The 26,654-nt window shown below is 39.7% G+C and overlaps 1 protein-coding gene across 11 annotated transcripts in view; it reads left to right on the top strand.

Annotated features, from left to right (window-relative positions):
* Positions 1 to 24,799, top strand: part of TCF20 (transcription factor 20) — a 130,908-nt gene extending 106,109 nt beyond the window's left edge. For 9 of the 11 annotated variants that reach the window (XM_083858998.1, XM_083858994.1, XM_083858996.1 and 6 more), the window contains 4 exons: positions 9,048 to 9,141; positions 15,805 to 15,854; positions 18,790 to 18,917; positions 22,710 to 24,799. In XM_083858998.1, the coding sequence (XP_083715124.1) occupies positions 9,048 to 9,141; positions 15,805 to 15,854; positions 18,790 to 18,873 (228 nt within the window). In that variant the 3' untranslated portion in view covers positions 18,874 to 18,917; positions 22,710 to 24,799. The remainder of the gene's footprint in view (positions 1 to 9,047; positions 9,142 to 15,804; positions 15,855 to 18,789; positions 18,918 to 22,709) is intronic. The other 2 variants (XM_083859000.1, XM_083858991.1) reach the window with 2 other exon arrangements.
* Positions 24,800 to 26,654: the final 1,855 nt, after the last annotated feature.

Genomic DNA, 26,654 nt, shown 5'->3' with positions numbered 1-26,654 from the left:
CTGTCACAAACATTTGTTGTTCTAAACGGTTGTTTTCACATTCCTACTTCTTTCACATTCATCTGCCCCCCTACTATTTTCTTACACTTCAAACATAAGGTACTCGTCGTTATTTTATCTGCCTTTATCCTGCTGCTTTTTCTTCTTTCAGCTTCAAGAACTTAAGATTTGCTTCCAATCAGTACACCCTGGCCAATTTTATAATTTCCTAAATGAAGTGTTTCACTTTGAAAACCCTGCACATTTACCTCTCTTTCTCTTCATGCATTTCTTCAAAGCCCTTCTTGCCTGGGATTTGTGCTGAATAACTGGATATGCTTAGCTTGCTGCTGAGATGGACTCTGCCCAATGCTCAGTCTCACTGTTCCTGTTTCATCCCTTTGTGTCCACCAATGCTTTGTTCTCTTCTACCAAAGTGTATTACACAGTGGGGCTCTGTTTATGGTGAAGACTTGCATGGAATATTACAAGTAATGACAAATAGTGTATTTCTGTCCAGTATTACAAGTCTTTGAGTCATTGACGGGGTGGGTTTGTGCTGCATCCTTTTTCCTATCAGGTTGCATAGGTATGTAATATCTTGTCAAAATATTTTCCATTTACAGTGTGCTTTTATAAAAAGTATGTTCTTATTTTTAAGCCTTTATAAAGATTTTGTTTCTGTTGTATCCACTGCTCCTAATAACATAGTGATTGTGTCTTTAATGAACCAATCTTGTTTGTTGGTTTGAGCCTTTTAGTAAGTACTCAGCATCGTCTCTTTTTTTCTTTAATTATACAAAAGCCGATTCTGTTATGCAGTTCACCTCTTGAAATCCTTGAGTTTATTGCATTTTCTCGTTTGTGTCAGGTTTTTTCCTTTTTTATATCACTCTAGACATTGATACTCAAAGCTATTGCTTTTCTGGTAATTAATTTATCCAAAATCGCTTCGATTATGATGGAGATGTTGCTTTCTTTTAAGGTAACTACATGCTGTTGGTTTATACTGTACTTGGTAGGTCTTGCACTAAATATATATTCATGTTATATTGAGATATTTCCTATAATCAGTATCCAAGATGGCTGGGAAATAATCTAGTACTGGTAGAAAGTCCAACTGGAGTAAATGCTCTCTTGCTGACTGTGCTGTTCCCACAACCGTGTGTCCTTCTCGCTGCTTGAAGATTTTAATTTCTTTTTCCACTTTTAAGTCTGCCTTTCTGTCTTTCAGACCTTTTTGTAACTACATTGCATTTATTGTTGTGTGTTTAATTCCCCAAATGAATAGTCAAGATAACATAAACTGTATAATTTTTTCTGCTAGACTTGCATACTTTGACAAATTCAAATCCTTATACTTAAAAGTGGTTTTCTGAAATGTTTTGTTCAGGGTGGCTCTTCGCGTCAAGGAAACAAGATTTATGAATTTCTTGCCTTCTTGGTCTTGGGTAGTCTATGTATTATTTTAATATTCCTTTTAAAATATGAAATGGCTATGTAGGGATATACTTAGACCGTTTAACTGAAATTAAACATGCTTTTGCCGCATCATTTAAAATTACTGGTTTTGCTAATTTTGCTGAATATGTTTTAGTTACCCACTGGTTGACTCTTGAAGGACCTAACCTCTGTTCTGGTTCAGTTACACTGGGTCTTTATTTCATTTGGGTTTTTTTCTCCTTCCTTTGTGTGGAAGAGGCAGGAAGGGTTCATCCCCCTTCAAATCTTATTTGGCTCTTCAGCAGTCTCATGTATTCATGCACATTTAAGCCTTTGATCACTCCACCAAATGAACAAAACAGGCTTGTAAAGAGTAGTGAACATGAATTTATCACTTAGGTTGAATTTCAGTCTTTTATATACTGTTGCAGTTTAGCTCAACCTTCCTGTTAGGGAGGTAAAACTGAAGAGTCTTAAAAACCGGTAACCAAATGGTATTTATTTGGTGCCTGCATTCTTTTTGATAATCATGGGGGGGGGGGGGTTGTCATTCATGGGGGAATTTCACAATCACATCTCTTGGTCTTCACCTGAACTGCGTTTTCAGACAGGCACAAAAGTACCTTTTGTTGTAATGTCCTGTCTCCAGCAATGGTCGTGTATTTACCGCTTCACTCCACATATTCAGAGATCTGTAGTAAACTAGACATGTGCAGAGTGACAGTTGCGTATTTTCTACGTCCTTTCAGCAACCACAGCTTTAGAGTTGTAGCTTTGGTATCCCTGTGTTTACCAGGCAGAGGCATACCTGTCCTTGATGAACTTGTCTAATCTGTTTTTGAACTTGCTTATCTTTTAGCCAGTGCAGCATTCTTTGGCAATGACTTTTAATTACTTGAGTGAAAAAAAGCAGGTTTATGTTACATTCAGGCCTGCTCTTCCTTCTTGGAAATGGCTAAGAATCATTCAGTTATGTGCATCCTATTGGATTTTGTAGATTTAAATCCCCCTTCAGTTCCCTTTTTTCCAAAATACTTTGATTTTTTCTTACATACAAGTTCTTTACATTCCTAGTTATCTCTGTGGTCTGTCCATTTTTCTGATCAGTTGTACTCCTTTCTTAAGAGGGTCATCAGAACCACACACAATATTAGGATGTCAGGCTCCTAGAAGAGGAACAGACAGACATCATGAACATTTGGAGTTTCATTATGGATTTCTTTCCTCAATAACTGCTTATGTTTTTGCTGTCCTTTTTTGTGCTTGTGGGAACTCCATGTTACTGTCTAGGATGACTACTACTACCTTCCTATGAGTAGTAAAAGCTAATTTAGAATCTGTGATCACGTATGTGCATAGGTGAAAATATTTTCACCACATACATCACTTTACACTTAACAATAGTTATTTTAATCTACATTTATCATACAGCTATCCACGGTTGTGAGATGGTTTTGCAGCTTTTTACTACCATTTTGAGATCTGACTACCCTGGATAATTTTACAAACTTCACAAGTTTTCACATCTTATTGTTCACCCCCCTTTTTGAGAGTCTCTGTAAGTACAGTTGAATAGCTTAATTGTCTGCACAGGACCTTAAAATTATTGCTGGCAAACCATTCTTTGTTAAAACTAAATATTTATTTCTGTTCTTGTTGCTTTCTATTTTTCCTTCTAGTTGAGAGTAATAAAATGCTCTGCTCTTAATTTCAAGTGCTTCTGTTCTAGCATAATCAGTTTCGTATGTATTGAATAGGATTTTCCATTTTTAAGACATTTTCCAGCTCTTGGATTTCTTGTGGGTTTTTTGTTTTTTTTCTATGCCCTCCATTTTGAGCTGCAGCTTCCCTTTGTGCTTCAGTAGCCTGTGCAGCACTGCAGTTCTTTTTATTATGTTTCCTAATGCAGTTTTATTAGTATAGCATCTTCCAGATCATTGATTTGTCTGTTTGCTAAAATCTTGAAATCTAAATTTGCCCTTAGTTTCTTGACTTGAAGACAACTGTCCAGTTTTACTTCTGGACTATTATCCTTTATTATTTATTTGATTTGCTTGCTACGGGACTATACCATCATTGTCAAGAGATGCCTTTTTATAATGCAAGTTTAAAGATTTTTAATTGTGGAGTTCATTTTACTGATATTCTGTGCCTGGCTTTTTTGATAACTTAAAATTGTTTGTCAGGAAATTAAATTAATAGTTCTGTGTCCTTCAGTACTGGTTGTTAACCCTAGCCCAAATCACATAAACAATTTTTTTCATTAACCAGTATCTGCACATCAGAGTGGAAGAACTCTTCCTCTCCTGTTTCCTAAAAATGTCTTCCCACCTTGCTTTTTTTCATCTTGGTCCCTTTTTTCAGAAGTCTTCCAAAATCACATATTTCTTCCTCCTGTAGTAAGCAGTATAAATATGTATATGCACACACACATATGCGCTTATTCATTTTTATTTTTTTCTTGTAGTTTTTTGGATTAGGTTGTCTCTCTGCATCCCACTTTCCAGGAAAGAGAATGTAGCTGCCTGCTGTTTCTGTTGCCCTTTTGCCTGGATATTAAATCTGAGCCTCTGCTGAGCCTGCCAACTGTTTAATCAGAAATAGTCAGAAGGCCCTCCTTCCTAATATTGCAGCTGACTCTGAAGTCCTCATTATCTTATATCTGCATTTGTGCAGTGCAATTATACAGAAGCAGTTATTTTCCTAAAAACTTATAATTTAAACAGGAGAAGGAGAAAGTGTGAGAAATGCATGTAACATGTAAAGCAAAGACTTGTACCTGTATAATTAATGCCACGTATATTTCATTTTTGCTTGCTTTGCTTTGTTAGTAACCTTCAGTTGTTGCTTTCCATTTTACTCCTTTTATGCCTTCTTGACACTGGTATGTGAGAAGGGACAGAACAAAGAGATGCCTAGAAAACAAAGGAAAAAGAAAGAAAACAGACCAGAGGAAAATCTGGTCATTGGAAGAGAGGAAGTCAAGAGGTCTGTATTACAGACAGCAGAAAATATGATCCTGTTGTGTCTGTTGTGAATGTTCTTGTGTAAACTGGTTTAGTAATTATTCAGCAAGGAAGATAGCGGAGGAGTCATCTGAAAACCTTACGTTAGTGTTAGAAGCAATTAATTTCTGCTTCTAAGCAAATGTTCCTGCTCCTGCCCAGAATATTTTGGAAGGGCTAGTCAGCGACTTTGATCCTCCCAGCAGTGAAACCGTGTCCACTGTTGGATTCCAGTACTAAGGAATGTACTGTCTAGGGCAGAGCCAAAGTGAGCAGGTGAGTGCTGCACTGGCTTTCACACGGCTGAGAGCTTTGTGCTTGTTCGGGAGGAGGAAGATGGGTAGCTCAGGACATCTTTATGTTACAACACTTAGGTGGAGTTGGGTACAAATCTGAAGGAAGCAAAAAAAGGTACCCAGAAACATACTCTTATTTATTACATACAGCAGTGTGGTCTCAGAAGAGTGAAAGAATACAGATTACAAGGGGGGAAAAAAGCCAAGCATAAAGCAAAAGAAATATAGCTGGTAGGTGCCGTAGCATTTTAAATGAGTCAGAGCTGTTCTGCTGCTGCTGTGGTAGTTGTCCTCCAACTGTTCACACTTTGAGGCTGGCTATTAGTTCATTTTGGTAGACACAGAATGATGAGCTGTAGCAAGGAAGAAATGGGCTGCTAATAGCGTGGAAAGGTACAGACAATGTATCTGGCTTTAGTACTGTTGATAATTTATTTCATGGGATGGAGTGTCTCTTCCAAATGGCACTTTTCAGTCTCTCCAGCCTATTCTAAGTGAGATATATGTGCCTTGTGGCCAGAGATGAATTGTGGAGATAGCACCTATGAATCAGTCTTTGCTGTGTGGTCTCTCCGGGTTGTTTTTTTTGTTTTGTTTGTTTTTTTAATTTAAGCCAGGAGTTCATTAGATGCCTGGCAATGATTACTCTCCATCGGCCTGTCCCATTGGGAAGAAACTCCAAGTACCAGCCTTCAGCTCTTTCAAGCAGGGGAGGTTAAGCAGGCTGCTTACTGAGCAAAAGGAATTTCTCTTCCCAGGAGAGCTGGAATGCTGTTTCCCTGGCTATGAATGCTATAATTCCTTTACAAGTGACAAGCAGGCTGCTACCATCTGCTGGCGAATGGCTGCAGGATGGTGGAGTTTGGGCGAAAATTTGCTTGCAGACCAAGATTAGTCATCATTATGCTGAATTCACACATTTCCTTCTAAGAAGTTCTGTGATTTTATTTTGGTGTTAGAAGTTTCCTAGTTGTGGTGTATGTATTTTTTGTTTTGAAGCATAAATACGTGAGATGAGGGTTCTAACCAAAGCCACAGAAAGTACCAGCAGGAATGGGGCTCTTTTTTTTTTTTGTGTGTGTGTGTATGTCTTCATGGGAACACCTTCCTGGGTGTATTTGGAAACCATGTGGCACTACATGATGGTCTTTCAAAGATAAGGTGATAGACTTGTAAGCTGTTTTAGAACCATGCAGCTTTGTAGGGCATCTGCTTTGTTCAGTCACTAAGGTGTGTCAAGAAGGAAGAGTTTGAAAAAAAAAAAGTGGTTAATGTGTTTGTGGTTCCCTCAGCTTCCCTTGAAAGAAGCAGATGGTTGGGGGTCCCACGAGGTAGGAGAGATGGGGCCATTACCCTGTCAGTGGCTTGTGAGAAGCAGAAGCATCTGTCAGAATGGAGACTTATTCAGCAGCAGGGGAGCCAGCAGCAGCAGATGATCTCTAGCTTGAGCCGTCAGTGGCATAGTCATCCAATGGGGAATTGCTATTGTGGGCGTAGCACAGGTAACCTTGGTAAAGTCTTGTTGGTCTGACAGACTAAAAGAAGGAGCAGTGAAGGCTTGATGCACATGTGCTGGCACCTTAACTACCCACTTTTACTGTCTAATCACTCCTAAAATCACAAATGATTTTAAAGCATTCCTTATCAATTTTCAGCTGAAAATTTGTCAAAATGCCTGTCATGTTTCAGAATGTGATTTTCAGAATAGCAACATGAACCATGCTAGATGCAGCAAAGAATAAGTTCAAAAAATGAACTTTTGGAGAAGTATCAAAAATTTTGCTAGAGGTCTTGTTTTCTGTTGTATCACACAGCATACTCTTTTAAGACATGCCTTTTTAGTGTTAAGAAATATTTTGTACAGCTGCAGTTCAATCTCTGCTGCTGTTGTTCTTAGGCTCTTATTGACTGCTCTGCACAGGACACAGTGTTCCAGGAGAGAATGACCTTCTGTTGCAATAGTGTGATGGTACGTAAAAGATGAGATAAAGTGGGGATGGCAGAATGCCTTTGAGGAACAAGACTTGAAATTCATATCTGCATTCAAAAAGAATAGTCAAGTTGGGTTCTGTCCTGTTAGAATAATTAATCCCAGTCAGCCACATTTAAAAGTGTGAATAAAGTGCACAGGTACAGAGCTCTGTTTCAGAACTCCTCGAGCTGCACTTTGTGCGTACTTGGCATAGGTGAATCTGGGACTATTGCCAGTACATAATACCCTTCTAGAGTTGACTTCAGAGCCAGGAAAAGACATTTTCTGTGGATGAAGTTTGGTTTTACTCCGATGGGGAGAGCAAATTACATTGCAGTTTGGCTAGTGGTCCATATATTTTGGTGCGCACTTCAACATTGGTTTAGCCTTTTTTTTTTATCTTTGGAAGCTTGCATTCATGTTCTGACAGGCAATAATAAGCTGCTTGTGTGTCTCTTTCTAGGCCTCAGGGACACTTTCCTTGCATCATAAATACTGCAGTAGTTTGTCGTGCTTAGACGATAGACATGATTTAGTAGGTGTAGGAAGCACTGAATGCACATCACAGTCTCAGGATGCTTTGGCACGCCCATAAAGAGGAGGTGTTACTCAAAACTGCAATTGTAGATGTCACGCAAACTGACATCTCACAAGCTTTTCTGTTAGTTGCATCTGCTTTGATTTGAAGAGGGTCCCCTGGTTTATGGCTGGAGCTGGTTTTGCTTTCATCTTTCAGGCATTTATATACAAACTATAGTCATCTCTGCATAGCACAGAATAATAGGAAGAGCAATAACTATCGGATATTCTCAGAAGATTTGGAAATAATGTAATCATCCCTCTGTTTACTCTGAAGAATGAGGAACTTTGCTGTGGCTGTTAGCTTTGGCCACATCTATTCTGCAGATCTCCACTGCAGCATGTGTGCTGGTCAGGGATTGAAGACTTGTGGTCCAGGGTATGGGCCGTGCTGACAAACGAGCATCCCCATATGGTGGGAAAGCTGTGCTCGTGTCCAGTGCCAGGTGCACTGCTGGCTTGAGCACAGCTGTTCATGTGCAGTACAGGTGGAGCTTGCTGGTAGCCTCAGTAGAGTGTTGTAGTTTGACACTGGCTTTTCCAGTAGCAGCAGTGATTTTAGATCATGTCATCATCTGTGTGCAGGCAGGGACCAAAGGCAACTTCTCACAGCCTGAATTCAAAGTGAATCGTACCAGTTATTCAAGGCCTTATTATGGTGTTGGTTGTATTTAGCAGAATAAACAAAATTCCTGTCTTTTTTTAAGGGTGATTCAAAAATTATGGTAGTTTCTCTCTTCGTTTTCTGCCAGTAGTTAAATCACTTTCTAGTTTTTAAATAGTAGCCATCTCCTAGTGTTTGGTGAATTCTACCAGGTATAGCTATAACTTTTTTTAAAGGAAAAATGCCAACCTGTCAGAAATCAGCTTTCATCAGAATCAGATTAGTTAACAAAAATCACTTAGTGTATACATTCAAGAAATAAAATGGCTGTCTGAATGAGATGTGCTCTAGAATTACTTCCTTAGGTCATTTCTTAAGTCATTCAGGATGAAGTAAACAAGTGGGAGACTTTCTGCTTTCATAATTGTCTGCTATTGTAGTCAAATACATCATTGGCTAGTTGAGCTAATAGGATTTAACTAAAGAAAATTGAATATGGTCATCAGATGAGTCTGAGCTACTTCGATAATTGTATGAGCATCCTTGTTGCACTGCAGGTGCTTTTTTCAGCCATTTCTGTGATGATGAGGTGTTTTCCCATGATGCCATCTCCTGCTGCTCCAAATAAACCCTTTTTGATCACCTGTGAAAAAATACTCAACTTGGCCATGATCTTCTTCAACTGCTAATGATAATGATGTAACCAAATTACTTTTATGGTGGTGTCTTCTAAATCATTATTTGTCAAACTAATTCTCCTTTTAAAGCTGCTGTAGGTTGAAAACCACTCTTCTTCCTCCTGTTTTAATAGTGATGTCGTTGTCAGGTGCTGACACACAGGCCATTAAGACAGATTTGAGAAGTGTTTCAAATTCTTTCTGAATGGCTGACCATTTGTATCTCTTGCCTGGTTAGCGCATCTGAAAAGTTCAAAGCATCATACAAGTACAAGAACCATAGTCATCCTAGGACAATGTTGACCTGAAAGAGCTTATTTTGTTACCTGTTTGAAAGGCCTTTATTTGTATGGTGTAGAAAGACAGTTTAACATGATATGTCAAAAAAAAAAAAAAAGTGTTGGAATGTGGTTGATAAAATTCCCAGGAAAATACAGGTTTTCAGAAAAATTACTGCAATCTTCATTACTGTTTTTTTGGTTTCCCTTTCAGAAATGTTCCTATTGCCAGGAACCGGGAGCCACCTTAGGCTGCTACAACAAAGGCTGCTCCTTCAGATACCATTACCCATGTGCCATCGATGCAGGTAGGAACAAACGACATCTTAACTGTATTCCATAATTACTCAAATCATACGACACTAAATTCTGAGGTACTTTACGAATTACTCCCTCTCAGTTTTTCTGCTACTATGAAGATAAAGTAATAAAAATGGCAAGAAACGGCATGAGATAAACAGCATACAGTAACACTGGGACAAGATGGACCTTGTAATGAAAAGGAATCTGCCTGAAAGAGCAGCAAAAGCCTGGTTTGGGGGAGTGCAGCTACACTGACTGAAATTTGGCTGCAGTGTGAGAACCGATCATTCTTGCCAAAAATAGAAACCCTTTGTTAAAAGGATGTAAGTAAGCAGCACGAGGTTTCTTCTTTCAGGGTTACACTCCTTTGGGTGGTTCCTAGTAATGATTTCAAGTGTTCATGGTTGTAGAATCATCAGTACCATTTGCAGCTCAACCTTCCTTCTCCCTCCTAAGAAGCAGTTTGGCCAGTCTCTTGAATAGGTCCTATTTTCATTTTTAGATAAGCTAATTGTTTGGATGATACTATTTCCAGCTATGAGCCTGGGCTTGTGAGTGTGGTGGGTTTTGTGCAACGAAGACAGTTTTTCATGGAGATAAACTTCATTCTTGCGTAAAAAAAATCCAACTTCAGATTGAATAATACCCCACTTTTCCAGTCCCTTGTGACTCACTTCTCCTGTCATACAAAACTTCATCTGATAACAAGCAGGAAAGGATTCAAGATTATAACTCTAGACTGGAAAATAATTGGAGGCTTCCTGTTTGTTATTACAATCCCACAGCAACCCACTTGTTTACCACCCATTTTATGCTGTTTTCCAAATGTTAGAGTATTTGAAGTAGGAATGCTCATTTCTGAATGACTGCATTGCACCTCTCACTGTAAAGTCCCACCCTATTGGAGATCAGCATTTTATTCCAATAGGGATGTTATTATTAAATTAATATTGCAGTGGATTATTCTAGTACTGCAGTACTACTAGTTCAGAGAATCTTTGACTTCACATGAAAGAAAGATTATTGAGGTTGCAAAAATCACATACTCAAAAAATACCAGAAATAAGAGTGTCCATGTAAGTGTAATTTTGCTCTTTTATGAATCTATCTTATAGTAATCACCTTATTAAAGGCTGATACCTCTTTTCACAAGGCTCTGCCTCAGCCTATTAGGATGGAAGGGTACTCATTCATGAATGTATGTTGTCCTTGCTGGATCTGTGTCATACTTACTGCAGACGATTCCTTCTCAGTTCTGAAAGTAGAGCTGGGAAGTTTCCTATGATGTTCATCTCTGTCATGCCTGAGAGTTTCATGAACATTAATAAACTTGGTTTTGTACAGTGTGTTTGAGACACATAATTGCCACTCATATTCACTTTCACGTTGTGTTTAGTATATATTTGTTTCTGGTTTGTGACCTGCCCTTTTCAATACCACGAAAAAGCAAAAATAAATTACAGTGAATGTTCCAAATAATTTGAGACCTTAATGTAAATTCATGTTTTACTAGATACAATATGTAGTATTTTCTGGATTCTAAAGTCAGATACCAAAATTCAGATACTGTCCTTTTTCTCAAGATAAATTAGCTCTACTCCACTTCAGCAAATATAGGATCCTCCAAAATGAGAAATGTATTGACCTGTCGTGGCTGAGTCCTAAGAGCAGTTCTGTATCACGCATGAAAGAGGCAGTGTCATGTGCAAACCCCAGTATATAATCATACTGTTTAGGCCATTTTAGATGTAACGTGTCTGCTATATAATATGTAGACCTGGGTTAGATTAATACTTTTGTCTTGACTTTGCAACCTGTGAGATTTTTTTTACAGTAGCTTTTTGTGTTCAAGTTTCAAGCTACGCTTACATCATTTTCTTTTAATTTTGTTATGAGACATCATGTTGTCATGTGGCCATCTGTCAGAGTGCACAATTCCAAACTAATCTCCCTCCTTTGAGTAATACGGCAGTAATAAATTGCAAGAGCTGCATGGAGATGGGCTGCTTCGACTGTGAGTTTCACAAACATATTTAAAAATAGTGGAGGAGTTGGTAAAACTGGTGAGTCTCTGGTTTAACTCCAGGAAGAGTATGGTTTAGTGAGAGCAAAAGACTTAACTGGTGCTTTTTAAAATAATTTTTCTTGTCTGTTTCTTCCTTTTCATCTGTATGTCTGACATGTTCTCCTCTGGCTTCTCATACCAGCCACAGGCCTTTTATCTAGTTGGTCTCAGGCTCCTCTTTAAATTTCTTACTCCAGTGTCTTTGTAAGACCCAATTCCTCCCAATTCTTTCTGACTTTTCCTTTGTCCAGTTTTCTAGCTCTGGCTAGAAAAAAAACTGGACTCTGGCTTCCTTCTCTCTGCTCTTACTTCACCTTCTCCTCTCCTTCCTTGTTTCTAGTTCTTTTTCCATTTGGTTCTCCTAACTCAGCTCCTTGTCTACACCTCACCTTGCTAGTCCTGGTTTGTTTTCGCATATTGTCCTTTATATTCTCTGTTTCACTTTTCTATGCCTTGTTCCAATCAATTCTTTGTCTTAGCCCCCTGCTGGATTCATCCTTAATTCCCTGCTCCTGCCTTCTAATAGCACTGGACTCCCTCCTAATAGCCTTCATTCTTTCAGTATCTTGGGTTGCCTTTCTCAGTACTGTTTTCACTTCTGCCTGCTGGACTAGTGCTTCCCATTTTGCAGTTTTGAAATGGTCACTTTCTTCTTTTGGGTTGCTTGAGTCTTAGAAATGTCCCCTGACAGCTTCAGTGCTTTTGGGTCTGGTGTCTGAATCTGAGGGCAGAGGTTCATTTACAGGCAAGGCCCGATCGCCCCCACACAGAAGTATATTTGGTGGAATTTTTAGAAGTACCTACTAAAATCTAACAAGCCTCTTCTGAGGATGTGCGCATGAAGATCCCCATATCTCCTTTCAAGGAGTTCTGTTTGCTGATTTTTGTGGTAGCTGGGAAGGGCACGCCTTAGATAAAATCCAGATCCTACTGAAGATCAAGATATTGTAGAGCTTTTCGGAAAAAAAAAAATCTGGGATGTTTAATATGGGCAAAATAACTTTTTTCCAAGAAAGAGTTTTAAGGAAATTGTTGGGCTGCTTCACGTGAAGTTTTCAACCAAAACAAATAGAAGAGCACCAGCTTAAAGTAGATCCTCAGCATTCAAAATTTCAGCCTGATGGTGTGACAGTAAAAGACCTTGTTTGCAGTTGGTGTTATCTGTGGGTATAATCAAGCTATCTTAATCTACAGACATACTTCCAATAAATCTGTAAAAGAAATAAGCAAGCTATATGGCATAAGACCTGATTTTCATTTATGCCCAAGCAAAAAAATGTAGACTTCCTTGAGAAACAAATCAACAATATTTTCTCTTTACTCAGCCTGCTGTCTTCCTGTAAACCCTTTTTACTGGTTTTACATTTCTACTGTCTTTCTGTAGTGAAACTGTACAGGTGCTTCTCAGCTTTCCTGAGCTCAGTGGTAGTTCCATTTTGAAGTCAACCATCCTGCTTTCCTGCTTTGAAGGATGGTGCCACCTTGCTGTGTTTAGGATCTGTCACAGATCTGTTCTGAATCCTTAGAAGTTTGTGTTAACATTTAAAAGGGCTTTCGGGCTTTTGGAATTATGTATGACTGGTTTTGTATCTAAAAGAAATAAAGCCAAACAGAAAACACTTGCTAGAGTGTTTTTTAGGGTATGTTGAGTCATACGCACTTGGTTTGTCTGAATTCCTGGAAGTGACCGTGCCTTAGTTGAGATGAAATACCCATGCTGTATTCCAAAGCAGTTGCAGTGTGAGCTGAAGCGTTCCTGCCTTTGTGTCCATGTGGGTTAGAAGTTGGTACCTGTCCATTACTGTGCCTCATGAAAGGCAGTACTTTTTTGGGAAATGGCTGGGGGCTGGAATATGTCAAACAGCTTCAGTTCCTTGCAGCACTGAAGGCAGTTCTGGGGAGGGACCTGGGCTCTGGTTTCTGCACCAGTGGTTGGTGTCCAATCCCACCCTGGAGAGGAACCAGGCTTTTCCCTGCTGTTGCTAATTGAGGAGTGCTGTGCAAGGCATGTGGCTTCATAAGTTGCCAGTTTGTACATAAGGATGCTTTTATATAGCCTAATTCAGGCTATCTTTTAATCTCCTTTCATAGAAAATAGTCTGTGGTAGTATAGGGTGTAAGAAAGCTGAACATTTCTTACCCATTTACATAAAAATCAAGATCAGTAGTGCCATGTAAGTAATTTTTGTATGGAAGTGACTGTAGTTAACATTGTCTGTGTTTGGCTTTCATCTGTCCAAATTTATGAAGAGCCTCTGATATGAAGAGTCTCAAGATAACTTAGTCCTAGGGATGTCTCCATGGAAACAGGATCTTTGTTTTCTGTAATTTTATATCCTCTCCCTCTGCTTGTTCCTCACCACCTAGAGTCAGATCCTGATGGTTGCAGCACGCTTATCCCTACAACATGTATTGCAGGCAGTTCCACTTAAAAAAGATTTTTGACTGTAAATTAGGAAAAGATTAATGGCAAAATAAAATGAATTTTCAGAGAACAGAAATTGTGTGCCTTCACAAGTGTCGTTAAAGATGAGTAACAGGCAGAACACAGAGGGTGAGACAAAAGTATGAAGCTTACAGAAGAATAATTGCTTCTATTGAAAGTGTTTTAAATTTTCCCTGACTACTTTATGGAGAAAAAATGTTGAAACAAGGACAAGTCTCAGTTCTTTTCCCTTTCTGCTACAATGAGCTGATCATAGCTCTGTGTCTGCTGACTTCATGACAAATTGTAATCTGTTATATAAGATACTTGGAACTAAAATCCAGGCCAGCTTTGTAATGATGAACAATTTCTGCCTTATTTGTATTCAGCTGATTTTCTACAGTGTGCTGATGACATTTTTCATAGTAGTCCTTTAACAGAAACAAAAAAAATTGCTATTAATTGGATCTGCTATTAGTATTTATAACCAAAATGCTGACCTTAGTAAGAAATAAAGAGCTCCATACACAGATCAGGCATTAGGTACAAGGTTTATGGCACTTCTTCCTGATCTTTGTACAATCTTCCTTTCTGATGTACTAGCTAAAAAACAGCATTTGTTACCAATGTTGGATTTCAACAAAGAAGAAAACTTCATTCTGTTCTAACATACTGTGTATGTTTTTGATGATTGCTCTGTATATTTTTGATGATTGCTGTATTATGCAGCGATAATTCATGCTGTAGTCTAAATGTATGATTCCTGCCCTTATAATGACAAGACATTTTATTTATTTCCTGTGATTTGCTAATGCTGCATTTGACATTATCTGTGGCAAGATAAAGGCTTTTAGGGGAGCCTTGCTCAAATCTCTCAAGTAACTTAGCCTCTTGCATGCTGTTTCCCTTTGATTCAGGCCATAGGCATTCATTTTGAAACATGAAGCATTCCATAGCTGAGGGATGCTCTGCCAAAGCTTGGGTATATAGAAAGCTTTTCCTGCAAGCTTTAGCTCCAGTCTCCTGCTGTCTGCTAAACTCTTCCAGCAGATTGAAACAGCAGGTAGCACTGGTTATGCTACATACTTAAGAGCGTTTTAAATTAGCACATCCTAGTTATCATTGCACTTCTCTACTTGTGAGTTCTTGGGGTGGGTTGGAGCAGGCAGGAGGTCATTAAGCACCTTACTGAATTCTCTGGGGCAGTGTTGATCAGTTGTGCTGAGGTGGGAATGGGTGCTTGGTCCTGCTGTTGAGGTGACAGCCTTGGGTCAGCCTTTGATGCAAGAGGTGATGGGAACAGAGTGGTATGAGGCATGTGGGCAGGTTGACAGGTGACCCTGCAGTTCAGGGTGCCTAGCAGAGGCAGCTGAGTGCTCCGAGGGGAGTGCTGCTTTTTCCGTGGCTGACGTTCCAGGAGCTGCCGACTTGCATCACTTAGAGGCATATTCTGGGAGGGGGGATGTGAGGAGAAGCAATCTGTACTTAGGCAGTGCTGCTAAATGAGTGCTCTTCAAATGGCAGTATTACTTAATTTGTTCCTAAATAAGCAGTTCCACAAAGGTGCCTCACTTTATGTTATAGGTTTAAATAATTAACTAAACCATTTTTTAGATTATAGAAGCTTCGCATGTATGATTCATGGAAGCAGATCTAAGAGCAGCATGGGTGACCAGACGACTGGACACAGTGTCACAGTATAAACCTATCACCAGGATTTGGGATTGTGAATAAACTGTAAACACACATAGACACACACACCCTTTCTCCCCTTGATGCTGGTGTGGCCTTAGGGTAAGGGTGAAAAGCAGCATTTGTACTATGAAATGCAGGGATTGTCTTTTCAGATTGGATGAATGTGCCCATCTTCCTTGTGTTAAAGTAAAGAAGGCCGGAATAATTGAAGGGGGTTGGAGTACAGGATTTGTAACTTGCTGTTATCATAAGATCATTGGGAAAACCAGGTTTGCTTGGTAGTCGGAGCAGCATTGTCACTTGGAGTGTTCAGTTATTTTGTTTGCTAAAACTTTGAGGGTGGAAGGAATCAACAAAGTATTCCTATAAGAGATCTTTGAATGAAAAATGTATACTTGTGAGGCAAGATTAACACATGTGATGTACTATTCAAGTTGGTTTTCATTTAAAAAAATAATACATTGCTGTCTTCTCCTCCTTTAGATTGTTTATTAAACGAAGAGAATTTCTCAGTGAGGTGCCCCAAGCACAAGGTAAGAATCCTCTCCTGGATTAGACCTGGTTTTTTTTGCTGCCCTCTTCTGGTTTCTAAATTTGGATTAGTAATCTTATCACCTGGACAATGTCTGTAGTCAGAGATGCTTTTAGTTCAGTTATTCTGTGATATATGCTTGTGGTGTATTCTGGAGGCAAACATCAACTCAAGAACACCACCAAGATTAAGAAGATAAAACTTCTGTTCCATCTGCTCAGTGTTTATTTAGATCCTTGATGACTCTTCAGAAAGCTCAGCTTTGTTTCCTGAATTCTGTGATAGAATCAGTGTGTTGCTTGCTATTCTTGTTTGAATGTTGCATTGAACTGTCAGGTTTTCTCCTTGGATTTACTGAGGATGCAAGGAAGAAAAAAAAAGACTGTATGAAAAAATTTCCTCGACTTTATGAAAAAAATTTCCTTGTTTTTGGAAAAATCTTGTTCTAATTTACCAACAGTAACTGGACTGAGTCCAACCACTCTTCCTTCAGTGGATCTGTGGTGTTGTTCTGTGTATCTTTGGTTTTTCAGAAGACCTCTATGCTGCTTCTGCCCAGGGTCTGGGTATCCTTAATAATTGTCCCTGGAGCCTACGCACAGTGGTGCAAAAAACTGTCTATATGGAAAGAGGAGACAAAGTAGGCAATACATACTCTCTTGTAGCTGTAAGTAATGGGATACAGTGCTGGGAATACCCCTCCCAGCCCTTGAGGATACATCCCTGGCAGGTTGTGGATACCAGTCTTCCACTTCTAAATGATGAGAAAGTATCCAGAAAAACAGCTGTTCTTGTTGCCAGTTTAATACAACAGGAATTGTGCAAGAGCTTGGATGGCTTATGCTGAAAAGGAATTGATAATATGGAAGACGTGTGTTGCTTTCTAGCAGGGATTAGTCTCCATCTAGTTCTTGTCTGCAGATCCCTGCCTAGAATTAGACTGACATCAGGTGGTCTTCTGTTTTCACAGATTATTCTTAATCAGTCTTTTGTAAACAGAGGAATTAGCCTCATGTTCCTTTCTGGATGTTTTACCACAAAATGATGTATTTATACACACGTATTTAAAATGTGCTGGAAGATTCAGTTCACGTTCAGGCTCTTATCTGGAATTTTTCATACTTTTCATTATATAAAAGAAAATAGATTATTCTGCACAACTGTGGAATAGTGTTGACAATGTACAGCAAGCTTAAATTAGTGCATTAATACTACAAGAACCTGCAGATCTTGCCAAACCAAAACAGGAAGGATGAGCTCCTCTTACTGTGTAAAATAACGGCTGAAATGACACCCTCTGCTCAATTTTGAATACTTGACTAAAGATAATTGGAGCATGGCTGTGGTTAAGCCATGACAGAGGGTTGTGTATTTGAAGGCTGTTTTATTTTTGCTGTCTGTTGTCCCAAGTATTCCTGGAAAATATAGTATTACATAGATGGCTTGGGTCACTACTGCTTTGCAGCACTTTGCAGTGATGGTGCTCAAACCATGAAAGGAAAGAACTGGTTTAAATTCAAGCAAAGAATCCAGCTTTCCAGAGAAAATTCTGAGAAGGCACATGGATTTCTAAAGTAATCTTGTGGGATGGGAGGGGGACAACTACCAATTAAGTTCTTAACGGCACTTCGTAAGGCAATAAAATTTTGAATTCTGTTCAGAACATCCCACTGCAGATCATTTTCTTCATTGTGTCACAAACAGAAATTCAACACTGGCAGCCTTTCTTTGACACTGAAGTTTCTTGACTTTTGCTTAATAAAGACACAAATAATTTGTTTGAAGCCAAGTAGAGTTTTCTTTGCTTTCTTTCTCTGCCCTCACCCTGTATTTCACTAATTGTTACCGGTTTGTTCTCAACCCTTCTGCAGGGCAGAATATAAGCTCACTCTGCTCCTTCCATTGTAGTGGCTGGAAAGGGGAATTCCATACAGTGACAATGCAGGAACAGAAAGGCTGAAAACCATTGCTCTGGAATGACTGGAGAATGAATTGCATCAATTTTTTTGCATTATATGAGTATGAGCAATTGAGAGGAAGAAATACTTTCAGTTAATCTGTTGAAAACTATGCTTTTAGGTAACACCAGCTTAGCACTATTAGCAACTGTCTCATCTCACTCTGCTGTTCTGTAGCTAATGGGTGGAAGAGCTAGTTTTATAAATCTCCAGCATTAAGTCCCCCAGTACAAGCCCTCTTACCCTTTGGCAGTCTGTGCCTCACACCGGTAAGTACACTTCATCACAGTAAGCGGCTCCTGGAGAGCAAAGGTGCTTCTTGCCTCATTAACTGTGCTTGGCACTTAAGGCATAAGCCAGCTAAGTCCAGAGGGACTTAGGGTCCTGCCTTGCTGTGTGCTCCCCAGTGAGCTTTTCCATTTTCTTCTGTCAGGATTGATGCTTCAACCATCCATGTCCTGAATGTACTACTTATGCAGAATATCAGCTTTTATCACAAGGAAAATGCTGTCTGAAAACTATCGTCTTTGGAAGGGTTCCTCTCACAGATCCAACCAGCTCTGTCTGCATCACAGGAAGTGATGTTGCAACAGACCTGATGAGGATGCTGAGCCATGGAGAGGCTGTAAAGGGGATGGGATACCTCACCTTTTGGTGGCTCAGCCATCTTGGATTGTCTTAAGCCATCTGTTTGGGCAATTTTAAAGTGATGCTTCTTGGCTTTTTCTACCTTTTTGTGTTAAATCCTGTGTTTCTTAAAATTAACCAGGCTTTCATATCTCAGACTCTACTTTTGTGGAATTACCTGCTTTTGTCTCAGGGAAAACTCTGTCTGAAAAGTCTATTTCTGGCTCCAATACTGACTTTTCTTTCTCTCCCTCTCTCTCTCACTTTCTTTATGTTCCCTTTCCCTACCCCTGTCTTCTGTTTGTCTCTCATTTTCTTTTTCCTCCTCTGTTTGGCTTGCTGGTTTGTCAGCCCCTCCTTCCTTGCTCTCTTCCCTCCTTGCAGAACAAGATGGTGAAAGGCAGCCTCAGCACAGAGCAGTCGGAGCGGGGGTGAGGGGGGAAGTGTTCTCCTGGGAATGGATATAAAAGCAAGCACAGGTGAGTGGGAGAGAGCTTCCAGTTCCACCTGCTGCCTTACCTTCAGTGCCTTCCCCATTTCCGTGAGAAATCGAGGTGCTTTTGTGTATATTTAGAAAATTAGTAATTTTTTTTTTTCTCTGCTACCATCATGTTCAGTCTTTTGTATTTCTGCAGCAGTTCCTTCTGTTAAACAGTGAAAGGCAAAGCTTGTTAACTGTTACAACTGCCTGATTACTCTCTCATCTAAATGAGTGGCAGAAATCTCCTTTTGTATCACGTCCATAAGGATTTGAAGGGTTTTTTCCGTGAGTCTGAGTAGTTAATAGTAAGCTTCTGTATAAATAAGATCAGTCATCAAATTATCTTAAATTCTATATGTAAGGAATAAATAATATTGATGAGTTCAGGATTATTGTAATCTAGTATTCCTGATTTCTGGAAATGTAGATAGATCCAGGGGTAAGTAAATTAGTCTTAGCAGGAGCCCACTGTGTTTCTTTTAGTCCAGCTTTTTTCTCTATTTTGCCAACAGACATAGGGCATAGAAGATAGAACTGTATCCAGAAGTGGTGACAATTCCATAACTTTGTAATGTGCCCCAAGTTCCTCGCTGCACTTCCTTACTGCCTCCTCCTTTGTCTAGGTCCAGCGTTGATGCAGCCAGGTGTGAACTTGGCGGGGAATTCAATTTGTCTGAAACAGCTTTTTGCCATGTTAGCATCAGAGCGAGGTCATTTTCCTAATCTGGTTCACTGTGTGCTGGGAAAATACACTGGCACAAGGAGGGAGTAGCACTGAGGTGAGAGTTAGCACCCAGAGAATGGGATGAGGTTGGAATTTCTTATTTTTTACTCAGTTGTGGATACATTGAAGTTCAAAGGCAACAGGGTGGATTAAAATGAAATAAATATTTGGTTTCAAATTAATACTTGTCAGCTCCCTTTCCATGAAACTGCAGGCCAAGAAAATCTCTTGCCTTCATTTCACTACTCAGTTGCATTTCTTACTCAAGCTATTTGCTTCTCTTTTTCCTGCAGTCATGCAGGGGAAGTTGCTCTTTCATGTCAGTTCTTGGACCTGCTGATGGTAATCCCCTTCCCTCATTGCCATTCCCTTACTTCCCAGGCACCTCCCCTAACTTAAAATCTTTCCTATTTTTCAAGTAAAGTAATTGTGAAGTACTTCTAATGGTGTTTTGTGTGAAGGGTGAGAGATTAATGGGAAGACTGTGGGGTTTTGGTGCAGTAGCAGAAGATGGGTAGTGTCCCATATAAACACACTTTGTAGATTGGCTGCTGACTTGGTTTAGCTCGGCTGTCTTCTGTGACTTTTTATTTTTAATAGCACTCGTTCTTGGCTTTGGAGTGTTGTTTTAACAGTTACCATGTAAATAGTATTTAACAGTATTCAGTGTTTGAGTAGCTTTCTCCTTCCATGGTAAAGGTCATGGGGATTCCTTTAAGCTTTTCTCTTTTCCTTAAAGTATAACAGGCAATGTAATTCGTAATGTTAAAACAGGATGGGAGTCCCACAGCCCAGATGCCTCTTCTGGCTGTTTAACACTGGGGAAGTCTGGTGATTTTTGGGCCATTCCTTTAAGGTACTGGTGAACATTACTGTGTCCCAGAGACCTTCACACAGCTTTGTTCCCTGCATTATTTCCTCTTTTTTTATATATCATAGGAATGTCTTAAGACCTTGCATAGGAATGTTTTAAGACCTTGCAGGCTGTGGAATTTGCACTGTATTCACTGTATGCTCTAGATATCTCTCTAAGGCATCATTTCTTTCCAAATCCACTTTTGCCTCAAGTAGTTCCTACCAGAAGGTCCTATTTAGCCACCCCCTTTTCAATGTTCAGAATGTCTTAAAAATCAGGTTCTCCAATTCCAACCTGATCTTGCATTCCTAAATATAAAAGCAATGCAAATCTGAAAGATCTAATTATTAAAAAAAAAATAAAATTGTATTATTGTGGTAATTAAAGAACTTTAGGGGAATTCTGTAGCAGTTCAGGTAGTACTGGAACTGCCCTTCTGCTGGTTTTAGTGTAAGATACAATGGATACTCAATTGTGAGATTATTGGGTTATTTCAGTCCTGGTTCACTCCCAGGCCTAGGAAGCTCAGAAAAATCCTGCATGTTGGATAACATCCAGGCAAGTCAATGTATTCTGTCTTTGTTGCTTCTCTCTCCCTGAGCCAGTTGCCTCTAGAACATTTGGATCAAGTCCAGATCTGGAGAGTGACTGTGAGAGCAAGTCTGGTGCTCTGGATCTTGTCCAGGAACAAGGCAGGACTCTCTCTCACTGTTGAGCCTGTTTCTTCCCTGAGCCAATGCCTAATGCTCTGGACCAATTCCAGGCATGGGCAAGCTGCAGTTGTACAGGAGCCAGAGACAGCAACACGGCCTTGACACTCTTTCAGTTGTGCGGTAATGAAACCACAAAGGGCAGCTGCCTGAGCTCTTTAGGAACCTCCCCCTTTCCTCTTCAGCTGGTGCTCCACAACGTTGCCCGTCTGGTTTTCCTGTGTACTTGCCTGACTCTTTACTCACTCTTAACTGTGGCACCCCTGGATGGGAGATATTAGCAGCCAAGAGCTGGGCTTGCTGGAATATAATCTAATTGGTGTGCTGATGATCAGAGCAGCATTGACTTCTGCATCACACTTAGTTAGGGTTCCTGGAGTTTAATTGCCAGCTATGAACAAACATGGGTGTTACTTTGCTCCCAGACACACCTCTAATTCTGTTAACTGCTTTCCATATGCATCACTTATGGTGCAATTTTTTTTCTTTTCTCAAGCTCACTAGCTCGTAGGAAGGGGTTTATCTAAGTCGTATCAAACTAAGTAACCTTACTAAATAAATAAATTGCTGTTGGGCTCACTTCTGTTATGGGATAAGGGAAGAAAGGAATACATTATTTCAAGCTTTGCTTTCTCTCTGTGCAGATTAAGAATGAGAACCATAACTCAGAGAAATTAAATTTTAACCTTGTCGTTTCTCTTTTGAACTAAGCCTCCACCAACTTAGCAAACTCCTGAAGTTCATTTTCCCACCTCATAGAATTTCTGCACAGGAAAACACGTGCCAAGCATTTGGATGTTTCCACATTTATCTTGAAAGACATCACAAGCCTAGTCCTTCCATGAACTGTCTCCATAATATGAAAATTAGATCAAAGAAGCAGCAGAAAGAAATTTCACCTGCCCTTCAATTAGTTAAACCATACACAGCTTAACTTTAGCTGGTGAAATCTGGTCATTTCCCAGGTTTGATTCCTGGACTCCTGTAATTTTGATACTAGTTTCACTATCTGCTACACATTCACTGGAAACTACCATTGGGTGGTAGCAGCATGACCCATAGGGAAACATTTGGGTGCTGTCCCTCATGGCAACCGAGAAGCTGTCACCATGTTGGGACATGCTTGGCCCCTCTGTTTCCCATTCTCACTGTCACTGTCAGGAGTGAACATGAGGTGGGTGAGCTCCTGCCAAGGTAGAGGTTCTGTAAGAGTGCCGTGCCATTGTGGCACGGATCATCCTGTCATCCCAGACCTCCTTCAGAACTGGGCTTGTTTAATTTTTTTTTTTGCTGGTTGTTAAACTAAGTCTTTTTATTACATGGATTAGCTTTTATGAACTACTTGCCATTGTGTATATCTGTTTTCAGTCCACAAAACGAAAGAGCTCTTGGTGTTGCTGCTGTAGTAGGCTGCTGAGTGGGTTTTTCCAGAGCCTGAGGGGCCTGTTGGCAAATGGAGGGAAGGAACCATTCCAATATTATTTTGACTTTGTTTTTCAGGTTAGGCTGTTGAGATAAAAAGCGGTGGACATTTGTGACTGAATGGAATCTTTCCCACTGTGCAGCCATGCCCCCTCTCAACGTGCCTGCCAATGCCAGCACTTCCTTCATAAATTCTTACATCACACTCAAGACTGATGACATCACAGAATCTGACCAAGAGTCTGAACCAGCTGTTTCCATGGACACAATCTCCATATTGACAGTGGGGAGGGGAGGGGGAAAAAGGAAACAGGTGGGGGGAATTAAAGAGGGGAGGGATAAATATATATATATATAAAGATCTATTTTTTAGTCTTGAAAGACTTTGTTTTAAATGAAAGGTGCGCTATATCCCTTTTGATGCTTTCGATTAAAATTTTAAAATCCCCATATAAATTAAAAAAGAAACCTATAGCTAAAGTAAATATTAAATCCAAAATTAAAGCAAATGTGGAGCCTAACATTTTGTGGGAAAGATAGCAAAATGGGAGTACTCCAAACAGGACTTGTCTCTGTTCCTCTTGCTTTCTTTCTCACAACATCTGATGAAATTCAATTTTGAAAGGCAAATAAAATATTGATAAATTGTTTGTAGGATGTGGGAGGAAGGCTTGGATGGTTGCAGGTAATTTGGTGTCAGTAGTTGTGTCTGAGGGGGTAGGGAGGTTTCCATTTTTGAGAAACACTATTAACAATGTAAGCTTGAGCAACATCTGCAGACTCCTGGGTCCTGAGACTCATGAAGAGGTGCCTGCTGCTTGCTAGGTCCCATACGCTTCTTTGGTGTGGGAACACCTGTACCATGCAGAGGAAGGGCATATTCTGACCTGTGTGGCAACAACGTGACTGCCAGATCATTCCAAGAAAGCTGCCTTCAGTTTGGAAGGCAGGTGAGAGGAAGGCATGGCTTACCTGCCAGATTGAGGAACGGAAGGAAGTCTTAATATTGGTGGAGTAAATGTATCTTCAAACTGACTGGGGTAAATCCACTTGACCCTTTATGTTTTTGCTTTTCCTAAGGAAGGAAGAGGGAATGTCAGTGTAACAGCCTACACTATATGGTTATTTGGGGTGGTTTGTTTTGTTTTGTGGGGAGTTTTTTCATTTGTTTTTTGTTTTGTAAATTACATCATTTTAAAACATTTGGGGTTTTAGGAACAGCAACAAAAGAAGTTTTTTTTCTTGTTAAGGCCTTAAGAAAGGAGTTAGTGCATCTTTCAGGGGTCACTCTGCCATGGGAATAAAAATAGCTGTTTCACAAACAGTTTTATATAAAAAAAGCTTAAAAAACCAAAAAAAAAAAAAAACCGAATAAACTTCATTTTAACCTTGGTCTCTTTTTGTTTTGTGCGAACTTGATTTGTTTAAAAGGACAGAAACAGTATTATCTGCTGCTTTTTGGTTTCTTTGCCTTCATCAGTTCTGCCTTCAGTGATGACCTGAGCTGGCCCAGCAAGAGGAAGACCACAAAGGCTTTGAAAAACTAGAGCTTAGGATTCATTTGATGTTTGAAGTTAACAAGCCAATGACTCAATGAATTTTCTGTTCATGTGAATTGGTGGTATTTCACCAGGTCACTGACTTCTTTCACTCATAGGATGGTAGCATATCCTAGCGATATCAAACAGTGTGGTGTTTACTGGGAAGTCACTAGAGATAGGGATCTAACCAGCATGACATGGATAAAAAAAATGGGGTTGATATTGTGGGGAGGGAAGAACTATTTTAAAAGTTATGTACTGGATGCTTGCTCAGTTACTCACATTTTGGAGTATTCAGCACATAAATATAAAATCTATGATAGCTCATATTAAGATATCTATTTTAACTCTATTTTTAAAAGATGCATTTAAAAATTTGGGAGATAATTTGGCAGTTACTTATTTCTAGAAGTTGCTACTCTCACTCATAAATATTTGGAAAGAAAGGGCAGCCTTCTGCTTACTCCTTTTCCAGTAGCAGCTACTGAAGCTAGTATGTCCTTTACGTTAAGAAATAGACCTGTTGTGATAAATGTCACTAATGTGTCATGAATTGGTGCTGAAAATATTTAACTGCTGGTGTAGTCTGAAAACAGTCATTTTTAGCCTAGTTAATGTGATTGAGTAAATGACTTCTTTTCAAATGAATAAAAATAGTGGTTTTTTTCATAGTGTCTGTTCTATTCTACATATTCAGAAAAAAGTTCCTGTTACTGCATTGATTTTATGTTGGTGAAGAGTCAACTCTGTATGTAGCACTGTGATAGCAGAACAGGATGTGCTGGAACTGCTGAATTTGACACTTTCACTTTGGCTCTTCAAGGTGGTGTCACAGCAGAGGCAGAAAGTTTTTGGGTAGCTGGGAAGGAGCCTTGGAGGTTTTCCATGTGGGAACTTGTGGCAAATACGGAGATTCAGTATTTCCTTGTGCTGCGCCATGGTTGGAAGGTGGTGGAAATTGAATAGACCAAATAAAGAAATGGTACCACAGTTGACTCTATGGGAAAGGTTTCTCAGTGGGAAGTGCTTAAAATCCTTTGACTCAGTTGTGGCTTAACCCCCCCAGTGCTGTGGTCAGAAGTGAGGGGTTCTCTCCAGTAGAGCACGATTGTACTTGGTGGTCAAGTCTTAACAGAAACCAGAGCTGTTGTGATTCTAAAACCGTGATTCTAATTCCAAGGAGTAATTTAAACAATGTTCAGTGGCTTCCTGGGAGAACTTGGAAATGATCCAGAAGAGTCATAAAACCCTGTTGGAAATAAAAATTTCTTTTGGCTGAGAAAATACAAAGTGCTGAGTGGATTTTGAAAGCTGTTATACAAAACGTTTACCTGCATCATCCTGCAAAGCAATAAACAGCTTGACATCATGGGTACCCCAAACTGGAAAGAAAATGTTTGGAAGTTTTGGCTAATTCACAATTTGTGGAGCAGAAATGATCTGCATCAGAGCCTTAAAAGAGATTGTGTATAGATGAGAATGAGTGGCCTGGGACCTGCTTGGGAATTACCTGTTTGGAAGAGGAATGAACTTTTGAGAGCTTGGATAGGGCAGCTCATTTTCAAAGTGTTTCTTCATGCTGACTGTCATTGGGATCTCTTGAAAGAGACTTACACTAATGTTCTGGAATTGAATGTGATCGTTCAGCAGCGTTTCCAAGCTAAACAGAGTGAGTCAGCACTGCTGCACAGGGTTGAAGAAACAGATGTTTTCCCATCAAAATATGGAATGGATTCAGCATGCAAAGAATGTTTGTTGATATGACAAGGATAAAGGTGGTCCTGCAGGAGCTGGTGGAGGCCCTGGAATGTATGGAGAGCAGATCTTGGTATCAGGAGCTGTCCATCAATACGTTTGTCATATGTATTTACTGCATGTGAAATCCATGCTTGGAAATCTGAGGCACAGACCCCTGTGGATCATGCAGCACAGGAAAAAGCCATCTCAGCTGCCACTGCAGAAGGCAGAGGCCAACCTCACTAATCTGTATCATAGAGGTATGAGAGGGAATTTTACTTTGGGTTGTGACATTCTTGAACGTTTTGAATTGCTTAGAACAAGACGAACTGATGATGTTTAATAGTAATTAAATAAAAAACATTCAGGGGTTCAGGGTCCAGCATCTGCTAAAGAATGGTGCGCATCTAGTTTATGGAGTCCAGGAAATAGCAAGGTAAATCCTTTTTGTTGGGACATGCATTTGAAAAACCGAAAGTTTGTTGAGATATGGGCAGTTGAATGACAGCTCTGGTATTTTGACTTCTTAATGTGCAGAAATGTACATAAAAATATATATTAGGAAATATAATTCCTTAAAGTGGCACAGTTACATGGGGACATTTGGGGGCTGACTTGGATATAAACTTTGTAAGTTATCATGCCTGTTGACTGAGTTACTACATCAGGAATTATCTGCTGTTCTGAGTGCAGTGGGTGTCCTGGACATGATAGTAAATTTGGTAGAGGGACACAGCATTGGTTC

The sequence above is a fragment of the Zosterops lateralis genome (assembly GCF_965231275.1).
Source record: "Zosterops lateralis genome assembly, chromosome: 4".
Lineage (NCBI taxonomy): Eukaryota > Metazoa > Chordata > Aves > Passeriformes > Zosteropidae > Zosterops > Zosterops lateralis.
This window is presented reverse-complemented; position numbering and strand designations above follow the sequence as displayed.